We start from the raw sequence: 27,948 nt of genomic DNA, 5'->3' as shown, positions 1-27,948 counted from the left end.
TAAGTTGACTGTCTTTAAAAACAGACCATGTGAATCTGCTTGTAGATGGGGCTAAGAACTCATAGATAGGGAAGCAACAGAAGAAACTCTTAGCTCTAGAAAATGTTACTATCAACACGGACTATTGCTCAGTCAAGGCCACATTAAATTCCTGATCCTAGAGAAAAAGAACAAAGAATTAATGGAATTATGAATAGGTTCTTCTTTCTTTTATATAAAGGGGGGTGCATACTCAAGGGGACCAGAGAGCAGGTGATTTGGGAAGTCCATGCCTTCCAGGTACCTCTCCCTCCAATGGGAGGGAGATGCAGACAGGAACTTAGGATAAAAAGGGGGTTGTATCCCCCAACAATTTGAGAGACCCCCATGGGAAATGCCCATGGCCTTCATTCAAATAAAGTTAAAGGACTCCTTTGTCTCCTTTTTGGACATAAACCTCTGGCATCATAGGTTAATTCTCCTGACACTTGGGAGACACACTGATTATGTATTTCAGAGTTGCATAAACCCGAGAGCTCCAAGGTATTCCACAAATCAAGCACGCCAACTATCAGAAGCTTTTACTATTTATACCATTTAGCTAAGGAATTAGTGTTCATTAGCTGCAAATGACATAGTTCCCTTATTAATTAGTCTTTTATCTTCTGTTAGATAATCATTGTCTCGCTTCTCATGCTCATCAGTCAACATGCTGTCTTTCTCTTCTTGTGGGTCGACGGTTCTCTTGGGTCAGTGGCCATGAGTCGGTGGTCACAATCTGCCCCTGCCAGAAATTACCTTTTACCCAGTCAAACTGAGTTTGCTTTATCAGTTTCTTCCTTATCATGGGGGTTCTGCTGAATGTCTTTGTGCCCACTATCAGTAGTCCATTCTTCTCGCCTGGCATTATTAAGCTCTCCCTAGGTCTGAGCTTACTGAAGCATATCGCGCCCAAGACCTTAACAAGGCAATTCTACCGACAAGTCATTTGTATTTCTAACACCTGGCCATCACTTAGCGCTCGCCTGTTACCCGCTCCCTGCCTCACGGATTAATGTCTTTTCTCGTGGATTACGCCGGATATACAACAAAGCCCGCCTTTTCCTGAGAAGATTTTTACACAGCTCACATTTTGCACCGCTTGCCGCCGGGCGGAGCGGCCGGGCCGCGGCCATGACGGGCCCGTGAGGCGGAGGAGCGGCAGCGCCTGCGCAGCGCTGCGGGAGGGGGAAGGCGCCGAGCTCCGGCCATGGCGCGGCGCGTCCTGAGGGGGCTGCTGCTGCTGGAGGCGGCGGGGCTGCTCGGCGCCCTCCTGCTCTACCGCGCCATGGACCGCAGCCAAGGTGCGGCGGGGCGGGCGGGGGCCGCTCCCCGACGGGGACGGGGGGCGGGCAGGGGAGGCTCCTCCGCGCGGGGGCCTCCGGCGGTGCCCGCGGAGCACCGCGCACCGCCCGGGGTGTGTAAGGAAATGCCGCCGTGTGGGGTCAGGAGTTGGGCTTGGGTGAGTACAGGCGCACAGGGCTGGCTCGCCGGCCCTAGGATTTACCTCTGAAGAACGAGCTGCTGGTGTAGTTTTACAAACCCAAGCCCGCGAGCAATCAGTCCTTCGGGGAGCGGCACGCCACCACACCGGGAACAAAAGGAATCCTGCCCGGTGTTATAGTAGCAGCACCGGGCCGGATAAGGATTTGAAAGGAAGACACGCTGTCCGCAAATGAGGCAGGAAGTGATCAGTCCTATTTCAGGCACCTGGTGTTGAGCCAGGTGATGGGAAGGGATGTCCTGGCTGTGTCTGGGTCTCGTAGCCTTTGCAATTTGACATTTCCCAGGCTGAGGACAGAGCCGGCTGGCAGGAGGCGGCCAGCGCTGTCTCCCAGGTTATTTAACTTCAGTCTCTTAGACTCAGGATTCCGTGCCCAGGTAACACAGAAAGAATAAGCAAAGCCCTAGTATGGTTACTACAAGGAGGCTTGCTCTGCAGAGCAGCAGCCTTTCTTTGTATGCAGGGCTCTGCAGGGTGCAGCACTGGTTACACAGACCTGTGTCCCTTTGGGAAAAGAGCTGTCTTGCCTGCAGGGTCAGGGCGAGCCAAAAGGCAGCTGCTGCTTTGGCTGGGAGGGCAAAAATCCACCCATTTCAGCAGTGGTGTGGTCTTCATGCCGAGTACAAGCTGAGCTTTACCTTCGCATCAGTTTGCATTTGTTTTCCAGGATCCAGATGGTGTCAGGCTCTTAAATTTCAGCCATCTTTGTATTTTTATTAGAAAATACATGTAACAAAAATATGGAGAACAGATGTTTTCAGCCTATTGTAACATGATGCTAGGCATTCATCTTTGGGATTTTTTCTCCTCTTTTGCAATTCTTATTTCCATTTGCATATTCTCTATAATTGCAGTTCCATAAGGTGCAGTGGGCTAATCTAACAGCTCAGTGAACTCAAGAGGCTGTTACTGCTTTTTTTGTGTTAGTACTAGAATGATTAACATCCTTTTACAAGCTGCTGTAAATAATTAAAATAGCATAAACCTGTTGTGATTTTCTACTGGGTTGTCAAGAGCGGCCCACGGAATGATTCAGTGAACATCTAAATCTGCACAAAGAAACAAAATTTCCCTGGTTTTACCTGCATGTCAGTCTATGAGAGGCATGCAGCTTCCTGTGAGTTGTAGGACTTGGTTATCACAATTGTAAAGAAGCTCAGAAAACACTGTGATGATGGGGCTACATGTATGAGTAACCTGAATAAAGTCTCTGAAATTATTTTTTAAAAATAAATTCCTATCACATCATTTAATGGTAGCTGAAACTAGCAAAATTTAAACAAATTTTGATGAAACAACTCTAGTTAGAAAAATAGTACATTTAATTATTCATCTTAATATATGCTGGGAAGTAACTGTGATTTATCTTTCTTGTCAGATTTCAGATACACAATGCAGAAGAGGTTTCCATTAATTCTGGAAGGTGAGTTTGTAGTCGTTGGCTTCAGGATGGCTGAAGCTTCTGTTGCATCTTAATATATACAACAATATCTTAGAATGGCTTAAAACTTTCCCCAGGAGACACTGCAGAAGTTTTTATTGGTAAGGCATGGCTGGAGTGTCAGACTGTTGGACAGAGACCTTAGAGCTGGAGGGTTATACACTGAATAAAACCAGCCACAAAGGGGCTGCTCATCAGATATGTCTAACTTAGAACTGACATGGATTTTCCTATTTTTCAGTTTATTACAAATCCAATGAGCGGTCTGGAATTCATGGCATAAGGGAGAATGACCAGATGACGTGGTTAAGCAGCAAGAACTGAAGTAAGAAAGAATAAATATAAAACTATTGAAGAATAATTCGTTTTTAAATGTCAACATCAAGTTCATCGTCTTGATTTCTTGCCTTTGAACTTGTTTTTCAGCCCTCTGTGCCTGAACTGTTTCTTCTTTTTGATGATGCTTTTCACATCCCTGTTGTGAAGCCACTTGTCACGCTCTATTTCCCACTGGATCTGTTTGACATCTGGAGAAGGAAAGATGAGAATTTAGGAGCCAATGGATACCTCTGACCATGATGTGGCATGCAGATCAATCACGTCCAAGTTAAAACTTGACTACTGTATTTATTAAAGTCAATAAAGTGCAAACTGCCTTTTTTCTGAGAAAGCTGTGGTTTTTTCATTTCACAAAACAAACCCTACCATTTCAGTTTTAGACATGCTTTGTATTTTACTAATGCTAGACACATTTCCATTAGGAGCAGTGTTTATTCAACCAGCATATACACATGTAATTCATTAGAATTACTTTGGGAAAAACACTTTCTGCTTCACTGACGCTGCAAGGAGACAGTCCAATAGGTAGGTAAAGACACCAGTACCTCATGCCTTCCCTTCGCAAGGAATCAAGGCCGCTTTACCTGAGCAGAATTCACACAAATGCTTGACAAAGAGCATCCTGCCTGTCCCTGTTCACAGTGGGAAAGGGCCAAGGACAGCCTCTCCCTCTTTTCTGAAGCCTTATTACTCCACTACTCCCACTTGATTTTTAGCACTGGGCATCTCTTGTCACCGGAGAAAACTGTCACGTTTTACTGATGCTGAGCTACTGTCCCTGCTGTGTGTGGTTTCTGACCCTGTGTTCCAGTTTAAGGTGGTTCATCTTTCATGTACAGAACCTGAAGGGAAAGAAGTGAATTTCAGCATTACAAGTGCCAGCTACTTGCAGCATGTACTTACTCGCATTATCTCTGTTGGCCATGGCATTCATTCCGATATTGTCAAACTTAGAGCCAGCATTTTCATCCAGCAGATAGCCAAACTTTAAAGAGAGAAATTATAGTATTCTGTTACAAAGCAACAGGTGAAATGCTTGATCACTTTTTGTTAAGCACTGATCAAACTCACCTCTTCTGCAGATGCCAGTATACCAGCATCTTGGAGTTTTCTCTTCTTTCCTCGCCTGGATCCTTCAAACAAAGAGTATTACTCTTATGAGACACAACTTCAAGTTCCCAAAGACACTAAAACAAGTTTTACCGTGTTTTAAATGTTTAGAACTTTTTCTTAATGAGATTACCTGCATTAGCTATGTTGGAAATCTTTGTTCCCCATCCCTTCTAAAAGAAAAGGAGAAAAAAGAGTTTCCAAAAGAATTAAATAGCACAAATCTGTGTACCAGGTGTAACAGATGTAAAGCACCAGTACAACTTCATCCTTCAAAATTTCTCCTTCAATTCTCATCTCTTCAACAGCAGATTGTTACCGTGAATTATGCTGGCTGGGGATAACGTCCTTTTAATTTATGGTTTATTCAAATCTGAACCTAGATCCAAAACATGATAATCTGCTGTAGTAAATCCCTCTATTTGCTGTAGTAAATCCCTCTATTCCAAAGGGTTTTGAACTATTTTATTTCTATTAAGCTTTCATGTCAGTGTTTTCTTACCTTCCAGTGATCCCGCAAAATTCGTATCTTTCTTTTTCTTTCCTTTTTTACTGACAGATTTCAGTTGCTTGTCATTGTTTGAGTCTGATGGGAAAAAAACCCAAATACATCAGTCCCCAATTTTCACACCATGTACATGTATTTAAAGTGCAGCAGAGACTAAAATTCCTTTCTAGGCATACTTGTCAAAATGGTCCAAGTCTTTAAAAGGCAGTGCAAATCTAGTATTTCCTCAAGCTGGACCATTAAAAATTGGTCTTTGGTGTGCTATTCTTTCTGTTGTTTCCAAGCACCGAAAGGAAATGATACTATGATACATAGAATACAAAAGCTAAAAGCAGGCATTAGGTAAACCTTGAATGTCTGTGTGGCAAGTTTGGTGAAATAATAATCTCATGAAAGATTGTGTTAACAACTGTATGAGCAGTTTGCCTCCTCTACCCTCAGTCATCTTCCTGCGACCTTTAGTTATTCACTGAAATACTCCATTAATCTCTGTTTTTCCAGCCATATGCACTGTATTCTGCTTTTCAGGGGAAAAAATAAAATCATGCAGGTACAAGAACCAGTTACTTACTCCAGTGGCAATAAAAACTTGAGTGCATAGCTGTATTAACAAGAGTAAGCTGTTACATGTGAGACGGCCATTTCAATAAAAGTGACTTCATCTAAAAAAAACCAGCATTAACTATGTCTGAAGAAATATAAAAATTATCAATTATCAGATTTTTTCTTCTCCTTGAGCTCTTTTAATATTTCTGCCTAGTGAAGCCAGTTATTTGTGTATAAATTTTTGGAATGAAAGAAACTTGTCTCATTTGGAAGTTTTTGATGTCTAATTCCCACTCTCACCTAGGAGATTGTGCCTGGAAATGCTTAAGACTTCATTATACAGAGAAGGACTTGTCATTTCTTTGCCTAAAAGCCAAACTTCCCACCTAGATAACTAAACTGGAATTTGCATATGTAGTTACATATTATATTATATAACCTATTTTTAAAGCTTTTTCTTCTTGTTTTTCAGTAACAAATGGCACTTTACCTAGGTCATCATCATCTTCAGACACATCCATAAATACACCTCCCTCTTCATCCATATCCTCTTCAAAGTCTTCATCCATACTTCCTAAGGAGACTTCCTCATCATCCAGATCGCTGAAGTCATCTTCATCATCAGAATCCTCCCAGTCAGCACCAGATCCCCCACCTTTCTTGCCACCCTTGGGATTTTTTTTAATGTTACTAAAAGAAGATGTAACAAGCTTAGCACTTCATCTGGAAAAATACTGTTTGCATCGAGATGACATCTATCTACTGGCAAAGACTATGTTAGGAAAGTTCAACATCATTGCAAACTGCTACAAATGTAGGCTGTGACCTAAAATATACGTATTATACACTCGTGTTTTCAACATTAGTATAGGCAGTTGTGTTATAAAAGTCAACCATTAAGAAGTTCTGGAGAGAATCCTACTCTGAAATTAGCAGAAATGACAGCTTGAGTATTTTATCTCCTCTGTGTGTTTGCTCCTTTTCAGAAAGTCTTTTCTGTAAAACACAAACTGCTCTATCAAACACCAGTAGAGATCACAAAAATGTTTCAAGTTTCACTAGGAGTTTAGACTTTAATTCTGCTGTTGCATCAAGGGAAAAAGTCTCTGTGCAAATTCAAACACTTTATTATAGATACTTTGAGTAAAATAGAAGCCGCTTAATCATTTACAGTTGGACTCAATGAACCTAAAGGTCCTTTCCCACCTAAATGATGCTATGATTAATGGAAGTGCTGACTGCAGGAGAACTGAGCTCTGTGACTCTGGATCTCACAAAGCTTATTAACTGTGTTAGGTCCAGTTACAGCCAGTACTTATGGCAGCACTGCCATTATGCCTCAATCTGTTCCTTTTGTACTTGGTAATTCTCAAACACAAACCTGAGACAATGTAAAACAAGATTTTACACTGCTTACTGGGTCACTCCATTGTATAAAATAAACAATTAATTAATTAATTAATTAAGACAATCCAATACTACAAGTCTCATTTAAGGACTATAAGCATCCCAAAGTCGTCATGAACTATTTTGGGACGTGCAGAAAACCTGCATTACTCAATGTAAATCTGATATTGCCTTTTTTGCAAGGTGATATTCTAAACCATTCTGAAAAAAGTCTATCTCCTTTCACAGAGTAAAACTCTATACAGATACTAAGACAAGAGGAGTAAGAACTAATCTGAAGTCTTACCCAGCAAAATCAAGGTCATCCTGGCCCACAATGGCATTATCAGCAGCTTCAAAAGTATCTAGGAAGAAATAAAAATGTTATTACTACAAAGAAATATGCAAGTCATTGCATCCAGCAGGTACAGGAGTTGTTGGAGCAAGTCCAGAGGAAAGCCACAAAGACGACCAGAGAGCTGGAGCACCTCTTCTAGCATTGAAGTTCAGCCTGGAGAAGAGGAGGCTTCAGGGTGACCTTACTGTGGCCTTCCAGTACCTAAAGGATGCTACAAGAGAGCTGGACAGTGACAGGATAAGGGGGAATGGCTACACACTGAAGAGTTTAGATTAGGTATTAAGAAAAAATTCTTTACTGTGAGGGTAGTAAGGCACTAGAACAGGCTGCCCAGAGAAGCTACGGATCCCATCCCTGAAGGTGTTCAAGGCCAGGTTGGGCGGAGCTCTGAGCAAGCTGTCTTGTGGAAGGTGTCCCTGCCCATGGCCGGAGGGATGGAATGAGGTGATCTTTAAGGTCCCTTCCAACCCAAGCTATTCTAGGATTCTAGCACTGCAAAATATCTAACTTTCAGATAGAGGGTCATTATTTGAAGCTTCTGAATTTATGAAGCAAACTCTCATTAGAGATACTAATAATAAAAGACAAATGCAATTCGTAACACATTCTTCTCGTAACTAAGACCCCATTAATTGACTCACTAAGAACCCTGATAAAAGAATGTAGAATTCTCTTAAAATACAGTACAAAACAGTTATGGAGAGTTAACTGGATTTTTTTGAAAATACATATAAGTAAAATTTTAAATAATAAAATAATGGACACCTTCTGGTACACTAAGAAATTTAAATTTTGAAACAAATTAAATTAAATTCTGGAACAAATCATACACTAATTCCAAAGCAAAGTACATGCTACAGAAAGAGCTAAGGCTACTGCAGAAGTTTGTCAATGACTGTCTGGAACTCATAACCACAAGAAAGACGCTAGAAACTATGAGAGAAACTGTAAGCAAGACTGAAAAAGGCCCAGCAGTAAAGAAAAAGTAAAGGCAAATGTTACATGCTGTTAGAACAGGTTACTCACACTACATTAGGAAAAGAACAAAAGGGCATGAACTGCCACTCATGAGTGTAAGTTCAAAATCAGACAATTTCCAGCCACTCAAACAAGCTGACTACTGCAGTGGTGGGAGCAAGGCCTCTTTTCCAAACAGCCACCCAGACGGCTCACACAGCACACAGCCGGAACTGCTGTCGGCAGTACCACAAAGAGCAACTGGAAAGCCAGTTTTCTCCCACTGCCATATTCCTCTATCTGGTTCTTTTACACAATATGAACTATAAAAAGGATAAATTAGTAATTTGGAAAATCTGGGAATACTGGGATAGTTACTGCACGAAGAACACAGCCTTACCCAATGCTCTTTCAAATTCATCATCATCCACATCTTCCACACTTTCTTCATCATCCAGACGCTTTTGTTTCTCTCTCTTCTTATCAAATTTTGAATAAAATCTGAAATAACAGACACAAAATTACAGGGGATGGTCTTTATGACTTTTTTAAATAAAAAATCTGCAAATTTTTTCCCATGTATGTTGCCAGTTGAAAACTGTGATTGTTTCAAACACATCTAAAATCAAGAGACTTGTACTTCCTTTGTTTATCAAAGAATCAGTCACAACTGTAATATTTAAAACAATGAAATTTCACTGGCCAAAGGTGGCAGAAGTTATTTTCAACAAAATGAATTTATAAAAAACCACAACAAAGATGTCAAAATCTGCCTTAGACTGAGAAGGAAGAAAGGATCAAAATCAACTTGTATATAATTGGGAAAAAATAAAGAAGACATTCAGCCATCAAGTTTTATTAAATTTTCTCACATAGCCCTCTTCTTTTGGGTCTTAGTTTTATCTTCTGTCTGGCTTTTATCTTCTTTTATCTTCTGAAAATGGCTGTTATCTTCAGCCATTTTCACCTTCATTTCATGTTAAAGAACCACCAAACACGGAAAGGCAGTTTTGACCATATACAAAAGAGTACTTTGTACAGAAGACTTCAAATGTATAATCTCAGTTTCAGCCATCTCCAATGTAAGAATACTGTTAACTTTTCAGACAGAGGCACATTTTTAAGATGCTTTTCTTTAATCTTGAAACCAACACCACTATTGTATTTATTTATTAGTAGTATATTCCTCAATATTATAGTATCAATTAATTTATAATAAATGAAGGTAATTAGAATAATTTGCTAAGGAGACACAGGTAATCAGTATTTTGATCTAATAAAACAAATCTTTGTCAAATGCATATCACTTCAATTTTAGTACTACAACTGCATTTTTATATCATAATCTAAAGGGAAATTCAAAGAAACAGAAAGAACTAGAAGTAATAAAAATCTAAATACTCTGAAAAGTAGCTCCTTTCTTTTGCTTTGTTCCATTCTAATAAGCTTTGATGTTAATAACATAAACAAGCTATATTCCAGCTTTTATTATATATACCTCTAATGCATAAGAATTACAACCCACAAGATATTCATCATTACCCACTACTTAAGGCTTCTCTATTATAATGTCAGCTTACTTAATTTACTTAAACTATAAGCCCAAATTGTCTTTGTTCATAGGTGATATTCTTTCCTAAGCACTTTTGACAAATGTTAAAATTACGTCCAAGAAAAGCACTATCACCTTAAGTCACTCAAATTAATCAAAATTTCCAAATACTTGAAATACCAGAGAATACTTACAAAATGCAGTGGGTTTTACTGGCAGTGCATTAAAAAAAGAATACTTAAAATGGACATTCACAAGTGTTCCTTTACCTGTGAAAGAACACTTCATCCACTGGGATTTTGCTTTCATCTTTGGCCCGGAATTCCTTACTGTTGACTGCAAAAACAAAAAAAGAACTGATTTTACCCCAAGTTGAAATGCTGGTTATTCTTTACAGAGCTTAAGCAGCACACACAGATAGAAGCAGACACACGGTGTCATCCATTCAATAATGGGGAGCTTATCTGAAAACCTCTTCAAACTACCACGGAAGGCAGTTTTGACCACATACAAAAGAGTACTTCGTACAGAAGACTTTAAATGTGTAATCTCAGTTTCAGCCATCTTCAATGTAACAATAATGTAAACTTTTCAGACAGGGGCAGGTTTTTAAGATGCTTTTCTTTAATCTTGAAACTAACATCACTATTTTATTTATTTACTAGTAGTATATTCCTCAGGACAGAATTGCTCCTTCAACTCAGAATAAACTAAAAAATGTGACAAAGTGTACAGGCTAAATTTTCTACTTTCAGCTTTATCAGCTGTAAAACCAGCCATAAAAGTACACCAGTACTTACTAATCTGCATAACTAAAACCTCTTTGCAACACAACAGACCCAAAGCTGGTGGAAAAGCCCATTCCTTGGAATGCTACAGTAGAGGCACTGCCACAGAAGATGGTACTTCTTCTGTCCTCAAGCAGCATGTTTTACTGATAGTTTGCTCTGTTTTTTTAACTGCTGTTTTTTAAACTACATCCTACTCTTGATTGTTAGAAACAGTGGGACTGGACAAAAGGCAGTTTATTTCTGGAGGCAGGAAGACTCTTAGGAAAATAACAGTGCCAAAGATACCTTACACTCAACAACAGCTGCAGCTGTGGCATTGTATGGAGCAATCTATATCATTTAATGAAAGAATTTAATGTGATTTAAATAATTATACAGATCCCTTTTTCTGGTACTTTAAGCCATTTTTCAATCATAATAAACAGAATAAAAATGGCTATAGAATAACTGACTTTTTCTACATATTTTTTTCTTCAAATGATTCAATAGATCCAAAGTTCCATCTGTGAAGATTCCATACATACTAACAAGAATATGAGGTCGGATCCCGAACATCAGCATGACCACTTCACTCCTGATGGATGGCACTTTCTTTTATTGCTAAGACAAACAGTATAGACAGTGCAGATGACACATCTACATCAACCAACCAAGGATTTTTTAGTCATCATAATCTTAACTGATTTAAGGGGCAGACTTACCTGCAAGATTCTGCATATCCTTCATAAACTGCTTCTTCTTTGGCTGCATGACCACACTGCTGGTGTTTTCTGTATCAGAATATAAATCAGAGAGAATTTTTATTTGATGACTATTGATACAGAACTGTTAGAAGCAGCTGACAGACCAGTGGGTTGTGCTGCCATCCAGAATGACCTCAAGAGGCTGGAGAAATGGGCTGACAGAAACTTCCTGCAGTTTAACAAGGGGAAGGGCAAAGTCCTGCACTGAAGGAGGAACAACCCCAGGTACCAGTACACACTGGGGGCTGCCCAGCTGGAAAGCAGCTTGGCTAAGAACACCCTGGCAGTCCTGGTGGACACACAGCTGGCTGTGAGCTAACACTGTGTCCCTGCAGCAAAGTAGGCTGATGGCTTTCCTGGCATTTGTTAGATCACACTTGGAGCCCCGCACCCAGGTCTGGGCTCTCCAGTATAAGGCAGACATGGGCATACTGGAGAGAATCAAGTGATGGGTCACTAAATTGATGAAGGTGACTCCACCTGAACACCTGGAAACACTTTTCACTGTGAGCACAACTGTGCACTGGCACAGATTGCACAGAGAGGCAGTGGAGTCTCCACTCTTGGAGATATTCAAAAGTCTGGAAAGTCTGCTCTAGGTGTCTCTGCTTGAGCCCATGACTTCACAGGTCCCTTCTAGCCTCAACCATTCTGTAGTGTTCACATCTCCCTATCCCTTGCTGATTCCTGCAAAGGGAGCAGTTCTGCCCTGCAGGTGTGAGGGGCAGGAGGATGTGGCTGTCAGCTGGCTCCGGGTTGCAGACATCTCTCTCGCAGCCCTGAAGACTGATCCCACTCCTATGTTCCACCACATGCACCCCAAATACTTGACAAGGCCAGTCTGAGAGAATAACAATTCAGAGAGCACCTATAACCAGGATCACATGGTACAGAGAAGTGCCTACCTTTGCCTTTGCTGAGCTTGGGATTTCTGTACACAAAGCGATCCAAGAACCTCATTAACGTGAAATCCTGCAAAGGGTCACCGGAGTACTGAATGTGATTTCCCTGAAAGAAGGAAAAAGCCAAAAAACATTAAGGTCTCCATTTTAGAAAGACACCATCTAAACACAGAGGACTCAATCAGTTCAAGAACAATATTAAAACATACTTTAAAAAGATAAAGATTTGGGGATACTATACCACATCACCCTGACCAGGTTCTTCTTTTTCCAATTTCACTATTTGCTTAACTAAACCACAACTCCTTTGCTTTGTTTCAGTGCTAAACTGCCTTCCAATGTATCGTGCTAACAGCAGTTAATACTCAACATCATTTCAATACTGTATTTTCAAATGAAAAATAAATATTTTAAATACATATTTGTGAAAGTTGGAGTGGTTTTGGCATACAACAGTATTTAAAAAAGAATTTGTTCCTGTAGTGGGGCTTCCCATATTTTAAAAAAATTAAATAAAAAGATATAAAAAAACCTCTAATAAAGCTTTAAGAATTATATAACACCTACATTTCTACAAAACTAAAACTTTTGTGAGCAGTCTCCTTTACATATAACATTGTCATTCTATGAAAAGCTTGACATTTTAGAGTATGAGAAGAGTTCTGCAGAGCTGCTAGTTACCCATGAAATGCAAGGAGACATTATAATGTATTTTTTCAAATGGCAAAAGACACCTGACATAAAATATCAAACTTCAAAGCAACAAGCTAGCAAAAGCACTTACTTCTAGAATTGTTTTTGCAAACAGGGCCACAGACGGATGAAAGTGTTCAGAAAGCTGAAAAACATGAGCCATTAATTGATTTCTAATTAAAAATACATTGTAAGACCACTCTGTGACTTACTAAATAACGACATACACATAGCCATGCAAGGCTGATGATGTACTTTAACAACTGAAGAACTTCAAGTTCTAATCTTTTATTTGCATTAAATACATTTTCATTTACAATTTTATTTAAGTCAACACTAAAAAGCTTTAATGATCAAAGGTAAGATCCAACAGTCAAAAAATATCATTATTGTCCAAATCTCCACTTAAAAAATTTCTATTCCCTACTCAAGAATATCAATATTGCATGGAACATACACAAGCTTAAAGCTGAACGCGTCAACTTTATCCTTTCTGTTGTTACTCAAGCAGCTACTTCAAGAATAATCAAGTTCTTTTTCTTCTCTTCATACAAAGGCCTCACTTTTAAACTCAACAACAACAATTCAAGAATGTCCTACCTTCTTCAGTTCCCAAAGGCTTGTACTTTCAGCACCACAGTATAAAGGACTTCTGTGCAGAGGATCATAGGAAGCTTCACCCTTCCTGCCTGTGGGGTGGAGGGGAGCAAAACAAATTTTCTCAGGCAACTTTACAAGAGTATTATTCTCAATTCCCCATAACAGTAATGCTGCCCATCACTCCCAGCTGCACAGGCCAGGGGTTCATCTGGCAGCAGGAAAAGGCTGTATTCAGCTGCCCTCCACAGTGAAATACACTAGTCAAGAGTCTCTTCATCACTGCTGAGGTAACAGATAAATTGCTCTGAGTGGTCGCTTTCAACCAAACTTCAATTTAAAAACTAAAATAATGTTTTAATCACTTAATCTTACAACAACTCTTGACCAGCATGTCCCTGTTATAGACTCTTAGCTGTTAAATTATGTATTTTCTTGCTGATTTACCTCCCATATTCAGATGATGAACCCACGAGGCTGATGAATTTGAATTGTTTGTTTTAGCAGAACTTTCCATTGTATTTCTCTTTTCATCTTCTACTTCTTTGTCAGCATCCACAAATTTTTCCTCATCCTCTTCAGCCTCTTCTTGATCCTTAAAGCACTCTTCATCATCTGATCCCTAAAAAACAAAAACCATTAGCAAACAACTTTTCCTTTCCATATTTACTCTGATTTTTTAGAAACACGCACATAAAGTTCTTGAGCTACTAATAAAAATTTAAACAAATGATGGTTGATGTTTAAGAAATACGGATTTTTGTCCTTGATATAGCACTTAAAATTGAACTTTACTGCTTAGAACACACAACTCTAATGGTCCCTCTCCATCTCAAGAAACATCTTAGCACATGGTTACTAAAAGACAGGTTAGGAAAAGGTGCTTATGAAAACAGCTCTTATTGAAAAAGCAGTGAGATAAAGAAACCATCTTATACCATGTGATCCTGTAACTGGGCCCTTAACTCTGGTTTTACTTTCAGAAGCTCAGACAGAAGGTACAGGGTTCCACAAATGAAGGGTGGCATTTGTCCACAAGTGACTTGAAGCAGCCTCTTCACAAAGGCCTTCACACGCCGCAAAACAACATCTGCCTTCAGAGACTTATAGACAAGGTTTAGAAACATGGATGGCTTTGAGCACGATGCTAAAGCAGGATCTAGAAGCTTCCTGTAGGACACACAGGAGAAATTTTGCTGATTGTCACAATGCACACAGGAGAACAACTGCTATTAACAACAATTACCTACATTTTTCAGAGTGCCATCTAAAAAACAGTTTGCTCCTCAGTACTCCATACTATTAATTTCAATCCTGAACTGTCAAGAGCTGTGTAATATTTCTGGATATATACGAGACACCGAAGATTAAAAAAAAAAACCAAACTGCCTTGGTAAACAAACCATTCCAAGAATATAAAAAGAAACTGAGTTCTACTGAAAACAGTTTCAAAATTTGAGATATTCAGTGTTAAGAAACTAATCTGATTTGTTCATTTGCTTAAAAAAAGAAAGCAAATGGTTAAAAATCAGCACACTTCACAATCAGATCACTTCACAATCAGATCAGACATTTGTACTGGCAAGTTCATTTTCTGCTCCAATTTTTTTCTAGGCTGTCAAGCACAGTAAGGCCCTTAAATACACTGAACATTCTCAGGGAACTTGAAATTCCCATTTTAAAAAATCAGTAACTTCCTCTTGGTCATTTAAACAGAAGCCTGTAAGGATCCTATAAAGAGTCTAAACAATCAGCTGGGACAAGTAAAAAAGCAGTACTTTTATAACACAAGGGTTTCCAGCTACGCAAATTAAATCATCTATAAAATTTAAGATAATATTCCTCCTCCTCAAAATAAGAACCAAAAAAAAAAAAAAAAGAAACAAGATTTTAGGCTATTTACAGGCCTAATTTACAGGCCTAATTACTTTACAGGCTAGTACTTCTAAAAGTGATTTCAGAATAGTTATCCATTAGTTTCAAATAACATCTGGAAGCAAAGGAAGCCACCAGAAGAGTGGCAAAGGATGAAATGCACATGTGTTCTTGGGACCTATCACTGTCTTTTGTTTTTATCCTCATGTTAAATCAAAGAAATCATGAATTTTCTTCCAGCTCCTACAAAACATCAAGAATTTTAGCCAACAAACACAAAACCAGCAAGATCTTAAAAGCAAAGTGTTTCTACAACTTTAAATTAATGGTAACTACTTCTTAAAATGGAATGTATATAAAAATGCAAACCTGCCACTTACTTGTACAGTGCTGCATAGTACCTGTCCGACACAGTCTGCTGAGAGTCCATCACTTGAAACAGCAGCATCAGGGCCTGGACACTGGTACTGAAGTTCACAAGATGCAGAACTTTGAACAAGGTGTTCATTTGCTCTTTCACTTTCTCATCACCAGTCTCAGCGTAAGGGTAAGCTCTGTTTACCCCGCAAAGAAGAGCACTGAGCATTTTGGATTCAACATCCTTTTTCTTTATACAGTTCCGGAAAAAGCAGAAGTACAAAGTTATCAGCTTGTTAGCCAATGCACTTTCCTCATGACTGAGGACTATCTGATTTAGAAAGCAGATGGCATAATATTGAGTTTTCACGTTGATGTTTGAGCGGTACAGAAGCCTCTCCACCTCACTGCACACTACTCCCTTCATGTTTGGATGCTTGTGAAGCAGTGTCTCTAAAAGATAGGAGGCTTTGGTGGCAATCTTGTTCTGAGGGTCACCCAGTTTGTTCACCAGCAGAACCAGCAGAGCTTTCTCCTGCTCAGGCTTGTTACAGAGCAGCTCGTGGGACACTGCCAGCGCTCGGGATTTCGTGGCTGTCAGGCAATCGTGGCTCAGTGTTTCCAAGGCCTGCACGAACTCTGCTATCTGCAGCTTCAGGTGATGCTCAAAGTACCAAAGGATCAACCGCCTGTCTCTTGAGTCCTTGTTGCCACTCGACATCTGCACTATGCTGTTAAGGGGTCGCTGGGAGAAAGACCACAACTTCCGATTGTCTGGTAAGATATCTGTAATGAGAAGCTCCTTGAAAGTATCTAAAGCCATAAGGCTCTGCTGCCTGCTGCCCTTTTTCTTTATGAGGTTTATCAAGTTCTCAACAAATTGGAGACTGTGGACAGCACTGTCCTGGATGAGAAGGGTCATCGCTGCCATCCTGTCAGCCAAGGTACCTGAGGACACAACAGTTTTAATCCATGCTGAAGAGGCCCCCTTCTGATAGTCTGTCTTATTCTTAAACAGGTCTGTCTCGTGTTCATACAGCTTTTGGGCCAGGGCCTTGTACTTGGACAAAAGTGTCTGATTCTGTGGCTCTGGAGAGAATTCATTGGTGTATTCCATGTCATACCATTTGCCCCCCGGTTTGATCAGGATTGCTTGCCTAGCATGAAATTCAAAGTCTTCTTCCAGCCTTTCTTTCTTTGCAGAAGGCTGCTGGCCCTGACCACCACCAGCCTGCTTCTTCTTGCTGTCTTTCACACTGCTTGCCTTTTCCTTTCCTTTTTTTTCTTTTTTCCCCTCTAGTGAAGGACGATTTGTTTCCTTCTTGCTTTTCTCTTTCTTTGGAGGCTTCTCTTTCTCCTTGCTGCCATCATCATCATCATCATCCGCATCCCCCTCCACCACCAGGCAACTCTTTGCATACTTGTTGAGCCCCAGGGAGCTGACGAACGCCTCCAGCTCCCCTTCCTTCAGGTCATCGATCGTGTCCTTCTTGCCGCCATCCACCATCTCACTCTCCTCATCCACAGCACACAGCATGAGGTAATCTTGCTGCGGAGACAGGGCGCATCTGTCACGGGCAAGGTTTGCCAAGACTCCCAAGACTTCCCCACAGAATCCCTGAACAATGTGGGTTGGGAAGGACCTTGAAGCTATCTAGTTCCAACCCGCCTGCCACGGGTAGGGACATCTTCCCCTAGACGAGGTTGCTCAGAGCCCCGTGCAGCCTGGCCTTGGGCACCTCCAGGGATGGGGCATCCACAAGTTCTCTGGGCAACCCGTCCCAGAGCTTCACCAGCCCCTGAGCACAGAACTTGTTCCCGACACCTGCGTGGGCCCCGCACACCCCGCGCCCCACAAGGGCCCGTCCGGGATGGGGGTCCCGGCCGCCACGTGCTCCCGCTCCCTCCCCGCTCCCTTACCTTGGTGCCGCCGAGGCGCAGCACCTCTTCCAGAGTGAACTCTCCCGCATCTCCGCCTCCTGCTTCTTCATCTCCGTCGTCGTCCTCCTCCTCGCCGCTGTCGCCGCCCGCCTTCCTCCTCTCCCCCAGGCCGAAGTCCCAGAGCGTGGCCGCCATGGCTGCCCGCCGGAAGCGCTGCCGCGCACACGCCGGACGCGCGTCCGGCCGGGACAGGGCGGGGAGGAGCGGGAGCCGCAGCGGGAGCCGCTGTCATGGTGCTGGCGCTCGTGCGCCGCGCGCTCCTGGCGGGCCGCCGGCGGCTGCCCCGTCCCGCCGCCTCTCCCCGCTTTCCCTCCCGCCCTTTGCGGGGCCACCCCGCTGAGCCCTTCTCTCCCCTCCTCTCCCCTCCTCTCCCCACAGCTCCGGCGGCGGCGGCGCGGCCCTGCTCGGGCGTGGGGGGCGAGGCGGAGGCGGCCGGCGGGGCCGGGGCGATGCTGCGGCACCTGGCGCGCAAGCTGCGGGCCAGCGGGCCGGTCACGGTGGCCGAGTACATGCGGGAGGCACTCACCAACCCCGGGCAGGTGCGGCGGGGCCGGGCCGGGGCGGGGGAGGCTGTGCCTCGGCCCCCGCTCACCGCGGCCCCTGTGCCGCTTCCCCCTCGCAGGGTTACTACACGCGGCGCGGCGGCGTCGGCGAGAGCGGGGACTTCATCACCTCGCCTGAAATAAGCCAGGTGTTTGGAGAGGTAACGCTGCTCCTCGCGTCCTTAGTTACTTGTTGTACTTCAACCACGCGGGCCTGGCTGGAATCCTGGTGAGCAACAAGCCATCCATGAGCCAGCAGTGAGCCCTTGTGGCCAAGAAGGCCGATGGAATCCTGGGGTGCATTAGGAAGGGCAGTGCCAGCAGGTCAAGGGAGCTGATCCTGCCCCTCTGCCCAGCCCTGCTGAGGCACATCTGCACTGCTGAGTCCAGTCCTGGCTCCTCAGGACAAGAGAGACATGGAGCCCCTGGAGTGGCTCCAGTGCAGGGTAACAAAGATGATTGAGGCTCTGGAGCATGTCTCTAATGAGGAAAGGCTGAGGGAGCTGGGCCTGTTCAGCCTGGAGAAGAGGCCCTGAGAGGGGACCTCATCAATGTCTGTGAGCATCTGAAGGGAGGTGCCAGGGGAATGGAGCCAGGCTCTGCTCCGTGGTGCCAAGCAATAGGACAGGAGGCAATGGGCAGAAACTGATGCACAGGAAGTTCCACCTGAACATGAAGAAGAACTTTACTGTGCACTGGCACTTAGATTGCCCAGAGAGGTTGTGGAGTTTCCCTCACTGGAGACATTCAGGAACCATCTGCACACAATCCTGTGCCACGTGCTCTAGGATGACCTACTTGAACAGGGAGGGTGGTCCAGGTGGCCCAATGTGGTCCCTTCCAATTTCCATCCCAACTGATTTTCAAGCCAATGTTCGGATACCTTATCAGTGTCAAAATACTGGAGTAGCAGTGATAAGGTTCAAGTTATTTCCCAAGAGAAAAATTGGTTTTGAGGGAGGAAAGGGGGTTTTGTTTTTCTGAAAGTCCTTTGTCTGAAACACAATCTGTGCTTAGTAACACTTTACTGTAATACAGAACTTGCTTATAAATAAAAAGAGTTATGGTGATTTTCCAGTGTGAAAATTCTCCTCAAAAATAATCTCCGGAGTTTAGTCTGGCTCACTCTGGTTTGTGTATTATTTCCAGAAGGGAAGATTGGCTAAATCCTGTTCTCAGTGACGCTTTGGTAAATGCATTGTCAGGAAGAACACTTGTTCAAAGGCACCTGGGCAGTGACTTGCACTTAGGTGAAAGTTCTTGCTCCAGCCAGAACAGACTCCTTGCATTTACTGATGGAGAGTTGCTTCTGCTGGGCTGACAGCAATCAACGACCAATGTTAACACTTAAAGACAAGAATATGATGTTATGTACCACAATTCTTCTTAACTTTTAAATATCAAGACCGAATGTTGCTGTGTTATCTCAGTTATTATCAGACGAAAGGCAGGCATGATTTTCCACAAGTGCTGAAGTGATTACTGTAACCCTGTGTGCTGTTTCTCACTGACAGTTAATAGGAATATGGTACATCAGTGAATGGATGGCCATGGGCAAACCGAGCACCTTCCAGCTGGTGGAGCTGGGCCCAGGGAGGGGCACCCTCACCGAGGACATACTGCGGGTAGGTGAAAACATTCCTGTTCTTTGCTTCTGGCTGTGTTCCACAGCTACAGTGAAATCTGAAGGGAAGATGTTTTGCTGCCAGGGTTTACCCTTCCCTGGTAGCCAGATCACTTCAGTCAGGGTGGCAGCTCAGGCTCTGATTAGAATGGAGGAGTTTCTGGGACCAGGGCTCTCAGGTGGAAGCAGACTGGGGGCCAGCGTGTGCACACTGCACAGACACGCCTGTGACCTTCCAAACACCACTGGATAGAAGGGCAGGGCAGGAATATTCCACTGTAAATTATTTCTGTGAAGGGAAACATTATCCAAACTGAAAACCATCTAGGAAGTTGTTGCTGTGTGTTATTGAGATGGAGACCTTAGTGTAAGGAACAGAATGGGCAAGTACAATAACACAGAATGAAACTGTGTTCATTCCTTTGGGTATTTCAGGGCCTTGTTTCTTTTGAGTTAATGTTTTGTGTTCAGGCATGCCTGCATGGCTGTCTTAATTAAAATGCTGCTGATTCATAAACAGATTGCTAATGGGACTTAGCACCACATAAGAACTTTTATTCTATTTACATATGTTAATAAAAATAGTGAAATGTGGATATCAAACAATTCTTCAAGGTGGCAGGGAAAACTGAACTATTTCTCTTCTAGTGGCAGGCCTTCTACAGGTCTTAGAGGAGCTGCTACTAGTCTTCCAAGTTAGCTTTTCATGTTGTTGTCCTTTATTAAGATTTATGAAGAAACTCACACTTCTACTGGAGGACCAAAATGCAATCTCTCTCACTGAGATTGTTAGTGAAAGCCAACTAAAATCTTTTACCCTGAATAGTTAATAGTGAATAGTAAATAGTGAGAAGAAAGGTTAATACTTAAACCTTTAATATACACAGCACAAGACTGCACCTAATAGAATTCATCTGCCTTTATAGGTCTTCAAGCAGCTCTCCTCTGTTCTTAGTAAATGTGATGTCTCTGTTCATCTGGTAGAAGTGAGCCCCAAACTCAGCGAGATCCAAGCAGTGATGCTGACAGGAGGGAAGGCGCAGCCAAGCCCTGAGGATGAGTCTGCTTACATGAAAGGCATTAGCAAGACTGGAATTCCCATTTTTTGGTACAGAGACATTCAAGATGTGCCTGCAGGTAAGGAGCTTGAATGCCTCATTAAAGAGATGGTGCCCTTCCTTCACTGACAGATTTGATAGCAGAGGGCATCTCTGCTAGCCTTCACAGTGGACAGAAAAGTTGTTATATACATATTTGTTCTTACTTGTATGAATCTGAGGTAGGATCTTGGTTCATTTTCATCACTGCTACCTATTCTGTCTACCTTCATTTGGGCATAGCTACCCAATTTCCTATATTCTGACTTTTTCATGGGGAATAAAAAAAAAACACTTTACTGGCTTTGCCTGAATCTTCTTTCACAAGATAGTGATCTAACATTCATGGACTGGTAGCTAGAGCTAGCTGTAGAAATGGTATCTTCAGTGTGTGCAAGCTGCAAGTAATTATAATTTTTTCACAACCACATTAACTAGCTTAATTCGTTAAAAATCATAAAAATATTTTAAACTGGAAGCTGTTCTGGAAGTGTTAATAATTTAATGCATTATTTTTTTACCTACCCACAGGTTACAGCTTTTATCTAGCACATGAGTTCTTTGATGCCCTGCCAATACATAAGTTTCAGGTATAGCAAGATTATTATTTTAATTGTGACCATCTGCTTAAACACTTTTTCTCTTTGAGGAAGAGCAGAAGTAAGGTGCCAAACTAGTCACATGCCCTGTCTCTGGTGATGAAATAATTCTAACTGAGTTGGACAAATAAGGCTTAATTCAGCTGAAAACTGTAAAATTAGTAATTATTTTTGAATGGAAAAACTTGAGGAAAGCTAAGGATTTCTTTCTGCTGAGATAACTCTCAAAGTTTTGGGGTTTTTCTTTCCTTATGCTACATTAACGCAGCTTTTAATTTCCACATGATTTTCTGCAATACTGCTAACAAAAGACTGAAGGGCTTTCACTTGAATAGTAATGAGAGCAGCAAAATAGAGGCTAGTTATGTTTCAGAAGTAGCTAATTTATGATAGTCACCAGTAGAATGAAATCTTTTATTTTGATAAATTAGATGTCGCACTCTCAATAGAAGAGGCAGCATGTTTCTTCAGGGCATCATTCATTCCTTTTAAGTATAATTAAACCTGTATTGTTGGCTCTGCACATGAGACTCCACCACAAGCTTTTTCTAAAGCAGTTACTGGAATTAAATGAGTAATAGTTTTTAATAATGTATTGTTCCTAAAACCTTTGTGAAAAAGCTTGACATATTATTTCAATGAAATGAAGAAGATACTGTGGTACCTGTTGAGTGTAACCTGAGTGCTTTGGGCTCGTTGAACAGCGAACGGAGAAAGGCTGGCGTGAGGTCTTGGTTGATATTGACCCAGAAGTTCCTGACCAGCTGCGGTTTGTCCTGTCACCATCCAGGACCCCTGCAACACAAAACTTCATTCAGGTGAGGTTATGCCTCCCAGAGCTCATCCTTACACCTTTATTGACTCTTTCAAGTACATTTAGTGCTTCTCAGTTACTCTGACAGCAAGAAGAGGCTTCTCAGTTTATAAATGAATAAAGCTTAAAATTTCCACCAGCATTTAGCTTTGTATGCTGTGAAACTGCAGCACAAAAATTACTACATGTATGAAACTTCACAAAATAGGAGCTTGAACACAGAAAATGCCTCAGAGAGCAAACGGAGGCAGCAAGTGTCAGACAGAGTTCTCCACTGTGTGTGTGGCATCACCATCTCAAGAGTGGCTTGAGGTGGTGCAGGGTTCAGGCTCTCAGTCTGCTGCAGGGTACTCAGGGCAGCTGCCTGCTCAGTGCTGGCTGGCCTTTAATGGAAAGTGGCTGTGGTTTCTTCCTGAAGTGCACTGGATACCCAAAGCCACAAAATTAAGTACTGGAGATTAAACAGAGCTACAGAGTCCGACACAGGAAGGCCTCTCGGAAGGGTGTGCACAGCTGAAGCGCTATTTTCCTTAAGTACTACAGTAAGGAAGTTGTCACCTGATACAGATATTCTTGGTAGAAAAATTTGCATTTGACTAGAGGTTATTGAAGAGAGGACTGAAATCCAGCACTCAGAAAATACTAATTGAGAATGAGTGGTAGCAAAAACTAGCTCAAGCCAGTGTAGGTAGCCTAGAATGCACCTCCTGTACCTGCGTGTCCCAGCAGAGCAACAGCCCCAAGACACCAGGTGTGAGGGATACTTGCCTTGTGCTTGTCTGCTAATACAGGTGTTCTGGTCTTTGAACTCTGCACTAGCCAGAAGAAACAAGAGACCACGTGGAAGTGTGTCCTGAGGCTGGTGTCATTGTGCAGAGGCTGGCCTCTCGGATAGAGAAGGATGGTGGGGCTGCTCTGGTTGCAGATTATGGCCACGACGGAACCAAAACTGACACTTTCCGGGTAAGGCATTTGCCCTACAGCAATAAGCCAAAAGATTCTGTTATCTTTGATCATTAGGTTCTTGTAAGATAAAGTTCCTACTGGGCATAACAGCAAAAAATGCATAGAACTGAGTAACTCCTGTTTAATCAGTACCCAGAAGGGTTTCTGTCAGATGGAAAGGCTAATCTGAGCTCTTGCTACATTTATCTCTAATTTTCCATGTATAATTTGCTATTGTCACCACTCAAAGGCACAGCTTAATTTTGCTGTCCCCAGCTATGATGGACTACAGCTGGGTGTAATCTTCCAATTTCATTTTCAGGGTTTCCGGAATCACAAACTTCACGATGTGCTGAGTGCTCCAGGTACAGCAGACCTGACAGCAGATGTTGACTTCAGCTACCTTCGAAAGATGGCACAGGGAAAAACAGCTACGTTAGGCCCTATAAAACAGAGGGAGTTTTTAAAGAACATGGGCATTGACCTCCGACTGCAGGTACAAGAGTGTTCACAGCTGCAGAACTCTCCCAATCCACAGGCAATACTCTTAAGCAGCACAAGAGCTCTAGTAAAAAATCTTGGGTTTTAAAATGAAGTTGTTCAAAATAGCATGGAGGGGTGAGATCAGAACGTTGTTTCTGCTAGATGTAAGTTACTCCAGATTCCGGAAAGTAAACTGATCATATAATATTTAGGAGCACTTAATGCAAAACTTGCATCCGTGTATGGGCTGTTGGTCATCCCCAGTGATCTCACCACTTCTACCAACCATCACAGCACTGTTAAGTGAAAAGGATGCAAGAAGGGATTGCAGGTATGCAGGAATTTATAGGAATGCAAGAGGGGCTCTAACCTGCTTTTTTTTTTTATCAGGTGCTCTTGCAGAATTCAGGTGACACAGCAACTCGTGAGCAGTTACTTCACAGCTATGATATGCTGATGAATCCTGAGAAGATGGGGGACTGTTTTAATTTCTTTGCCCTGCTGCCTCACCACAGACTTGTACATCCTGACAAGAAAGATAAGCCAGAATCAAAGTCTCCCCTACCACCTGTTGCTGGATTTAATGAACTGTTACTAAAGTAATTTCAAATACTATCACAAAATGCGTGATGGCTGTTTCAGAATAAGTCTGGTGCAGCACACCAAACCTCTGGACTGACCGACCTACTCAAAGCAGTACGAGGGGAAATAAAAGACTGCACATACAGAAGCCAGAACACACAGAGCAGAGAATGAACAGTGGTTTGGGGTTCTTATGAAAGAACAGATTGAAATATTTACTAGTTGAATCAAAACTTGTCAGTAACAAACATGCACTAAGGATACTTTAAATGTATTCAAGCTTTGGTACTTGAATAAAATCAAGATGCCTTGACGTCTCTGAAGATATTTTTATAAAGAGAATAGTGACAGGATGCATGTAAAAGGAGTTCCTGCTGGCTGAATTTCCACAGCAGGACATATTTAATAAAACCACAAACAAGAAAATATAGAACCATTTACTCCCAAGAACATTTGATAGGAGAGATAATTCATGTAAATAAAAAGAATGAGACTGATAGGGAAATAAATTTTATTTTCAAGCTTACCAGAGGATATTTACAAACAATGGGGTGTATAAAAATATAAAAGTACTTGACAGTGTCATTTTGAGGCTATAAATTTTACATGAGCTTTTTTCTAGCATCACCATAGCACTATTGCTTGAATGAATGCAACTTAATTCATCTAGGGGTAAGGGTATTAAACACTGTAACCTACTGCTGTCAAAGTCTGCAGTAAAGGTAGAAAAAAGGGAATAAAAAACTCAGCTATTTTTACTACTCTAGGAATTTTACTCATGATGTAAGCCTGATTTTTTTTGGTTTCCTGACTACTAGCTGCTTGTGGCTTCTCTTGTCTGGCTCCATAAGTCTGCATATGATCAGGCAATCTCCTCCAAAGGCCAACAGCATTATTTTTATTTTAATACAACTTGAAGAATAAATAGTTCATATAATATTTTGAAGCAGAGCAGACTTCATGGGGAGAGACAAAAGCCAGGCCTTCTACTTCATTATTGTCCCCTCCTTCCTCTATTGCTGTTGTGCTTTTTCAAGTGACCGAGCTGCTTTATTTCCTTTCTTACAACAACACAACAAACCCACAGGTAACCTGAAGTAACAGCTCAAGTAAAAAATCTGAAGTTTAAAACCAAACTGTATCTGCATATTACAGTTAGGATGGCATACAGCAATGGTTTCACTGAAATTTGGTCACTTGAGCACTGCAAGTTTTTCAACAGCACTGCTTTCCTTGCCAAGAGCAGAAAAATACCAAACTACCAATGTCAGAGGTGATTGCTCTGCTTGCAGATGAAAAGCAGTGCCTCTGTGAACAATCAGTCCTGAAACCCTCTCTAAACAAGGGTTAAGAATCTAGAGCTCAGCCTTGGCCAACACAGACACCTACAAAATGCAGTGGCAGATAGATAAAGGGCAATGGGAAAGACAGAGTGATTTACAGACCCAGATCTACCTGTGGGCACATCCTTCTGCAGCTGCCACTGACCACTTCCAGGTCACTGCTACTGCAAGCAGCTGCCATCTCTGAACTAACCATGTAACATTTTAGGTATATCTAACAACTTATAAATCTGCTCACCTGTTTCCTTACCTGAATAAAAACAGTAGAAAACAATACTTATCTACACACAAACAAATAAAGAAATATCTTTGTAGGAGAGAGGAGATACCCCAAAGCCTCTCACTGCCTTTGCAGTTCAAGCCTGTATCAGTATTTTAGAAATATTTCCAACTAAGCTCCAGTTAAGCAGCTTGGCACATCAGGGATGCATGCAGCCATCTAGCACCCTCCAGGAGCACAACACCGTTACCCACAAAAAAAAAAGATTTCACCCTTTTCATTCTTTAAAATAAGACCAAAAAACCTCTTCCATTTGCAGTTAGTATTACAGCCTCAAACTTCTTTGAAATACCATTAAGTTGAACTGTCCAAGGGAATAATTTCCAAAGAATACTGCTGCTTCCCCTCTACTGTGCCACAAGTCCAATTAGTGGTTGGGAATCCTTCAGTTGAGGCATGCGCACAGAAAAAACTGAGTTAGGAGTTGCTTTTGGACTCTTCATTCAGCTCAAACAGTTCTGAGAACAGTAAAGAGGATGGGAGGGGCTGCAGGTTAAGGTGGGAAGGCAAAGTCCTTTCTCCTACAATCCAGCTGCCCTGGCAGAAGCAACAGCTGATGTGCTGTCCACTGTTACTTCTAGATTTTGAGCAGAGTTAACAAAACAAGCTAGCAGGCTACAAACTACTCCTGATGTAAGTCCAGGGAACCTTAAAAAATTAGAAAAATATTAGAAGAATTTAAAAATCTTATTACTCAAAACGACAGAAGAAAGCTGCATGTATTTTTCCCTATTTTTCCACATCCTTCTGCTAGAAGCTGGTCTTCCAGAGTGAAAGGATATGCTACATCAAGTCTTGAGTGCTCTCTGCATTATTTGTGTAGTTTTAAGGCAAAATGCCTTTGGTGCGTATCAATGACGTGCCAGCCTTGCACAGCAGCGCACTGTTGTGGCTTATTGCTTTTTTTAACAGACAAAATAAAAGCCTAGCACAACTTTGGTTGTCATCTCTTTAGAATGTCAGCCAGCATTTTAAGAGGAATGTAAGAAGTTATGGGGTTATCCTTTTTTTTTTGGTTGCTTTCTGTAAAAAGTTCAATTAGGGCCAAGACACACATATTTAACTGTCTAAACAGCAGCAAATTATTCCTTCATCTAAGAAGCTGTATTCAACTAAACCACCATGTTTTGCTTTAGCCAAGGTATTCTGATTTCTTCATAGAGTCTCTTCACCATCCACAGTCTGAGAAATGGGAGATGTATCTAAGTAACAGAAAACAGTCCTCTATGGCCTAGTAAATAGGGATTAGAAAACTATTACAAAACTCTTACTGCGTAGGCTATGAAAAAACAAAACCCCTTGAAAAACAAACCATTCAGTCTGTACACACTACACCTCGGTAATGGCTTTGTAGCCACCCAGCTCGGTGAAATGCTACCCAACAGGGCTCTATATCCCACTGTTCAGTAACTTCTCCAAGTTAAAGTCAGGGATGGAGAAAAGTTTGCAGACAGCAGTCTATTCCCATGGCAATGGAGGATCCTCTGGGGCTTTACACACCAAACTATGTGTACGGCATTTGGAAAGAGCAATAGCTGTTCCACTTAGCTTCTGCCTGGACTATCTTTCTTGGCTGCAATTTAGCATAATAAACAAATCAAGGGTCTTCTTCCATGTCATCTGGATTGGGAGCCATAATGAAGTGCTGAGGGTACTCGAGGTTGTGCTCGTAAGCGTGTTCTTTCCAGCGTGCATCGTCGCTCTCATGGGTAATGTAGCGCTCTCCAATGCGTGTTTCAAATTCTCTGAGGTCAAGCCAAGTCTGATAATCCTAAGGAGTAAAAGAGATTTAAGGAAGCAGTTTTAAGAAACAGCAGCACTACATTCCCACAGATAAATTCTGCAGTTTGTGTCCATTTTTAGTGTAAATAGCCACGAGATACAACCAACAAGATCTGTTTAAAAAAAAAAAAAAGCCCCAACGTTATCCACAAAAAATATTTCAAAATTAAATAGGTTAGTATCTAAGGTTGTCAAAGCAGCAGATAAACTCCATTCCAAACAAATCTTTTCTAAAGGGA

The 27,948-nt window shown here is 41.9% G+C and overlaps 3 protein-coding genes and 1 long non-coding RNA gene across 4 annotated transcripts in view; 2 read left to right on the top strand and 2 right to left on the bottom strand.

Annotated features, from left to right (window-relative positions):
* Positions 1-1,188: 1,188 nt before the first annotated feature.
* On the top strand, positions 1,189-3,633 carry LOC136554576 (uncharacterized). The gene is made up of 4 exons (XR_010783351.1): positions 1,189-1,322; positions 2,901-2,945; positions 3,205-3,288; positions 3,390-3,633. It is a non-coding gene; the product is annotated as an uncharacterized lncRNA (long non-coding RNA).
* Positions 2,211-17,754, bottom strand: CEBPZ (CCAAT enhancer binding protein zeta). The gene is made up of 16 exons (XM_066546636.1): positions 17,598-17,754; positions 15,701-17,226; positions 14,384-14,615; positions 13,893-14,067; positions 13,449-13,537; positions 12,940-12,993; positions 12,159-12,261; positions 11,212-11,280; positions 9,989-10,055; positions 8,568-8,668; positions 7,160-7,217; positions 5,957-6,156; positions 4,915-4,998; positions 4,374-4,435; positions 4,206-4,287; positions 2,211-3,490 (listed from the first exon to the last, which is right to left on the bottom strand). The coding sequence occupies exons 1-16, from the start codon at positions 17,751-17,753 to the stop codon at positions 3,351-3,353; spliced, it is 3,198 nt and encodes a 1,065-aa protein (XP_066402733.1). The 5' UTR covers position 17,754; the 3' UTR covers positions 2,211-3,350.
* An 86-nt stretch (positions 17,755-17,840) lies between these two features.
* On the top strand, positions 17,841-24,617 carry NDUFAF7 (NADH:ubiquinone oxidoreductase complex assembly factor 7). The gene is made up of 9 exons (XM_066546635.1): positions 17,841-18,157; positions 18,241-18,321; positions 19,675-19,785; positions 20,711-20,921; positions 21,413-21,471; positions 22,185-22,298; positions 23,114-23,257; positions 23,562-23,735; positions 24,113-24,617. Exons 1-9 carry the CDS (start codon positions 17,849-17,851, stop codon positions 24,323-24,325), a joined length of 1,416 nt encoding a protein of 471 aa, XP_066402732.1. The 5' UTR covers positions 17,841-17,848; the 3' UTR covers positions 24,326-24,617.
* Positions 24,618-24,798: 181 nt separating this feature from the next.
* Positions 24,799-27,948, bottom strand: part of PRKD3 (protein kinase D3) — a 40,064-nt gene continuing 36,914 nt past the window's right edge. The window contains exon 18 of the mRNA XM_066546634.1: positions 24,799-27,698. Within this exon, the coding sequence (XP_066402731.1) occupies positions 27,525-27,698 (174 nt within the window). The 3' untranslated portion in view covers positions 24,799-27,524. The remainder of the gene's footprint in view (positions 27,699-27,948) is intronic.

This window comes from Molothrus aeneus, chromosome 3 (assembly GCF_037042795.1).
Source record: "Molothrus aeneus isolate 106 chromosome 3, BPBGC_Maene_1.0, whole genome shotgun sequence".
Lineage (NCBI taxonomy): Eukaryota > Metazoa > Chordata > Aves > Passeriformes > Icteridae > Molothrus > Molothrus aeneus.
The sequence above is the reverse complement of the archived record's forward strand: the minus strand, read 5'-3'. Positions and strand labels throughout refer to the sequence as shown.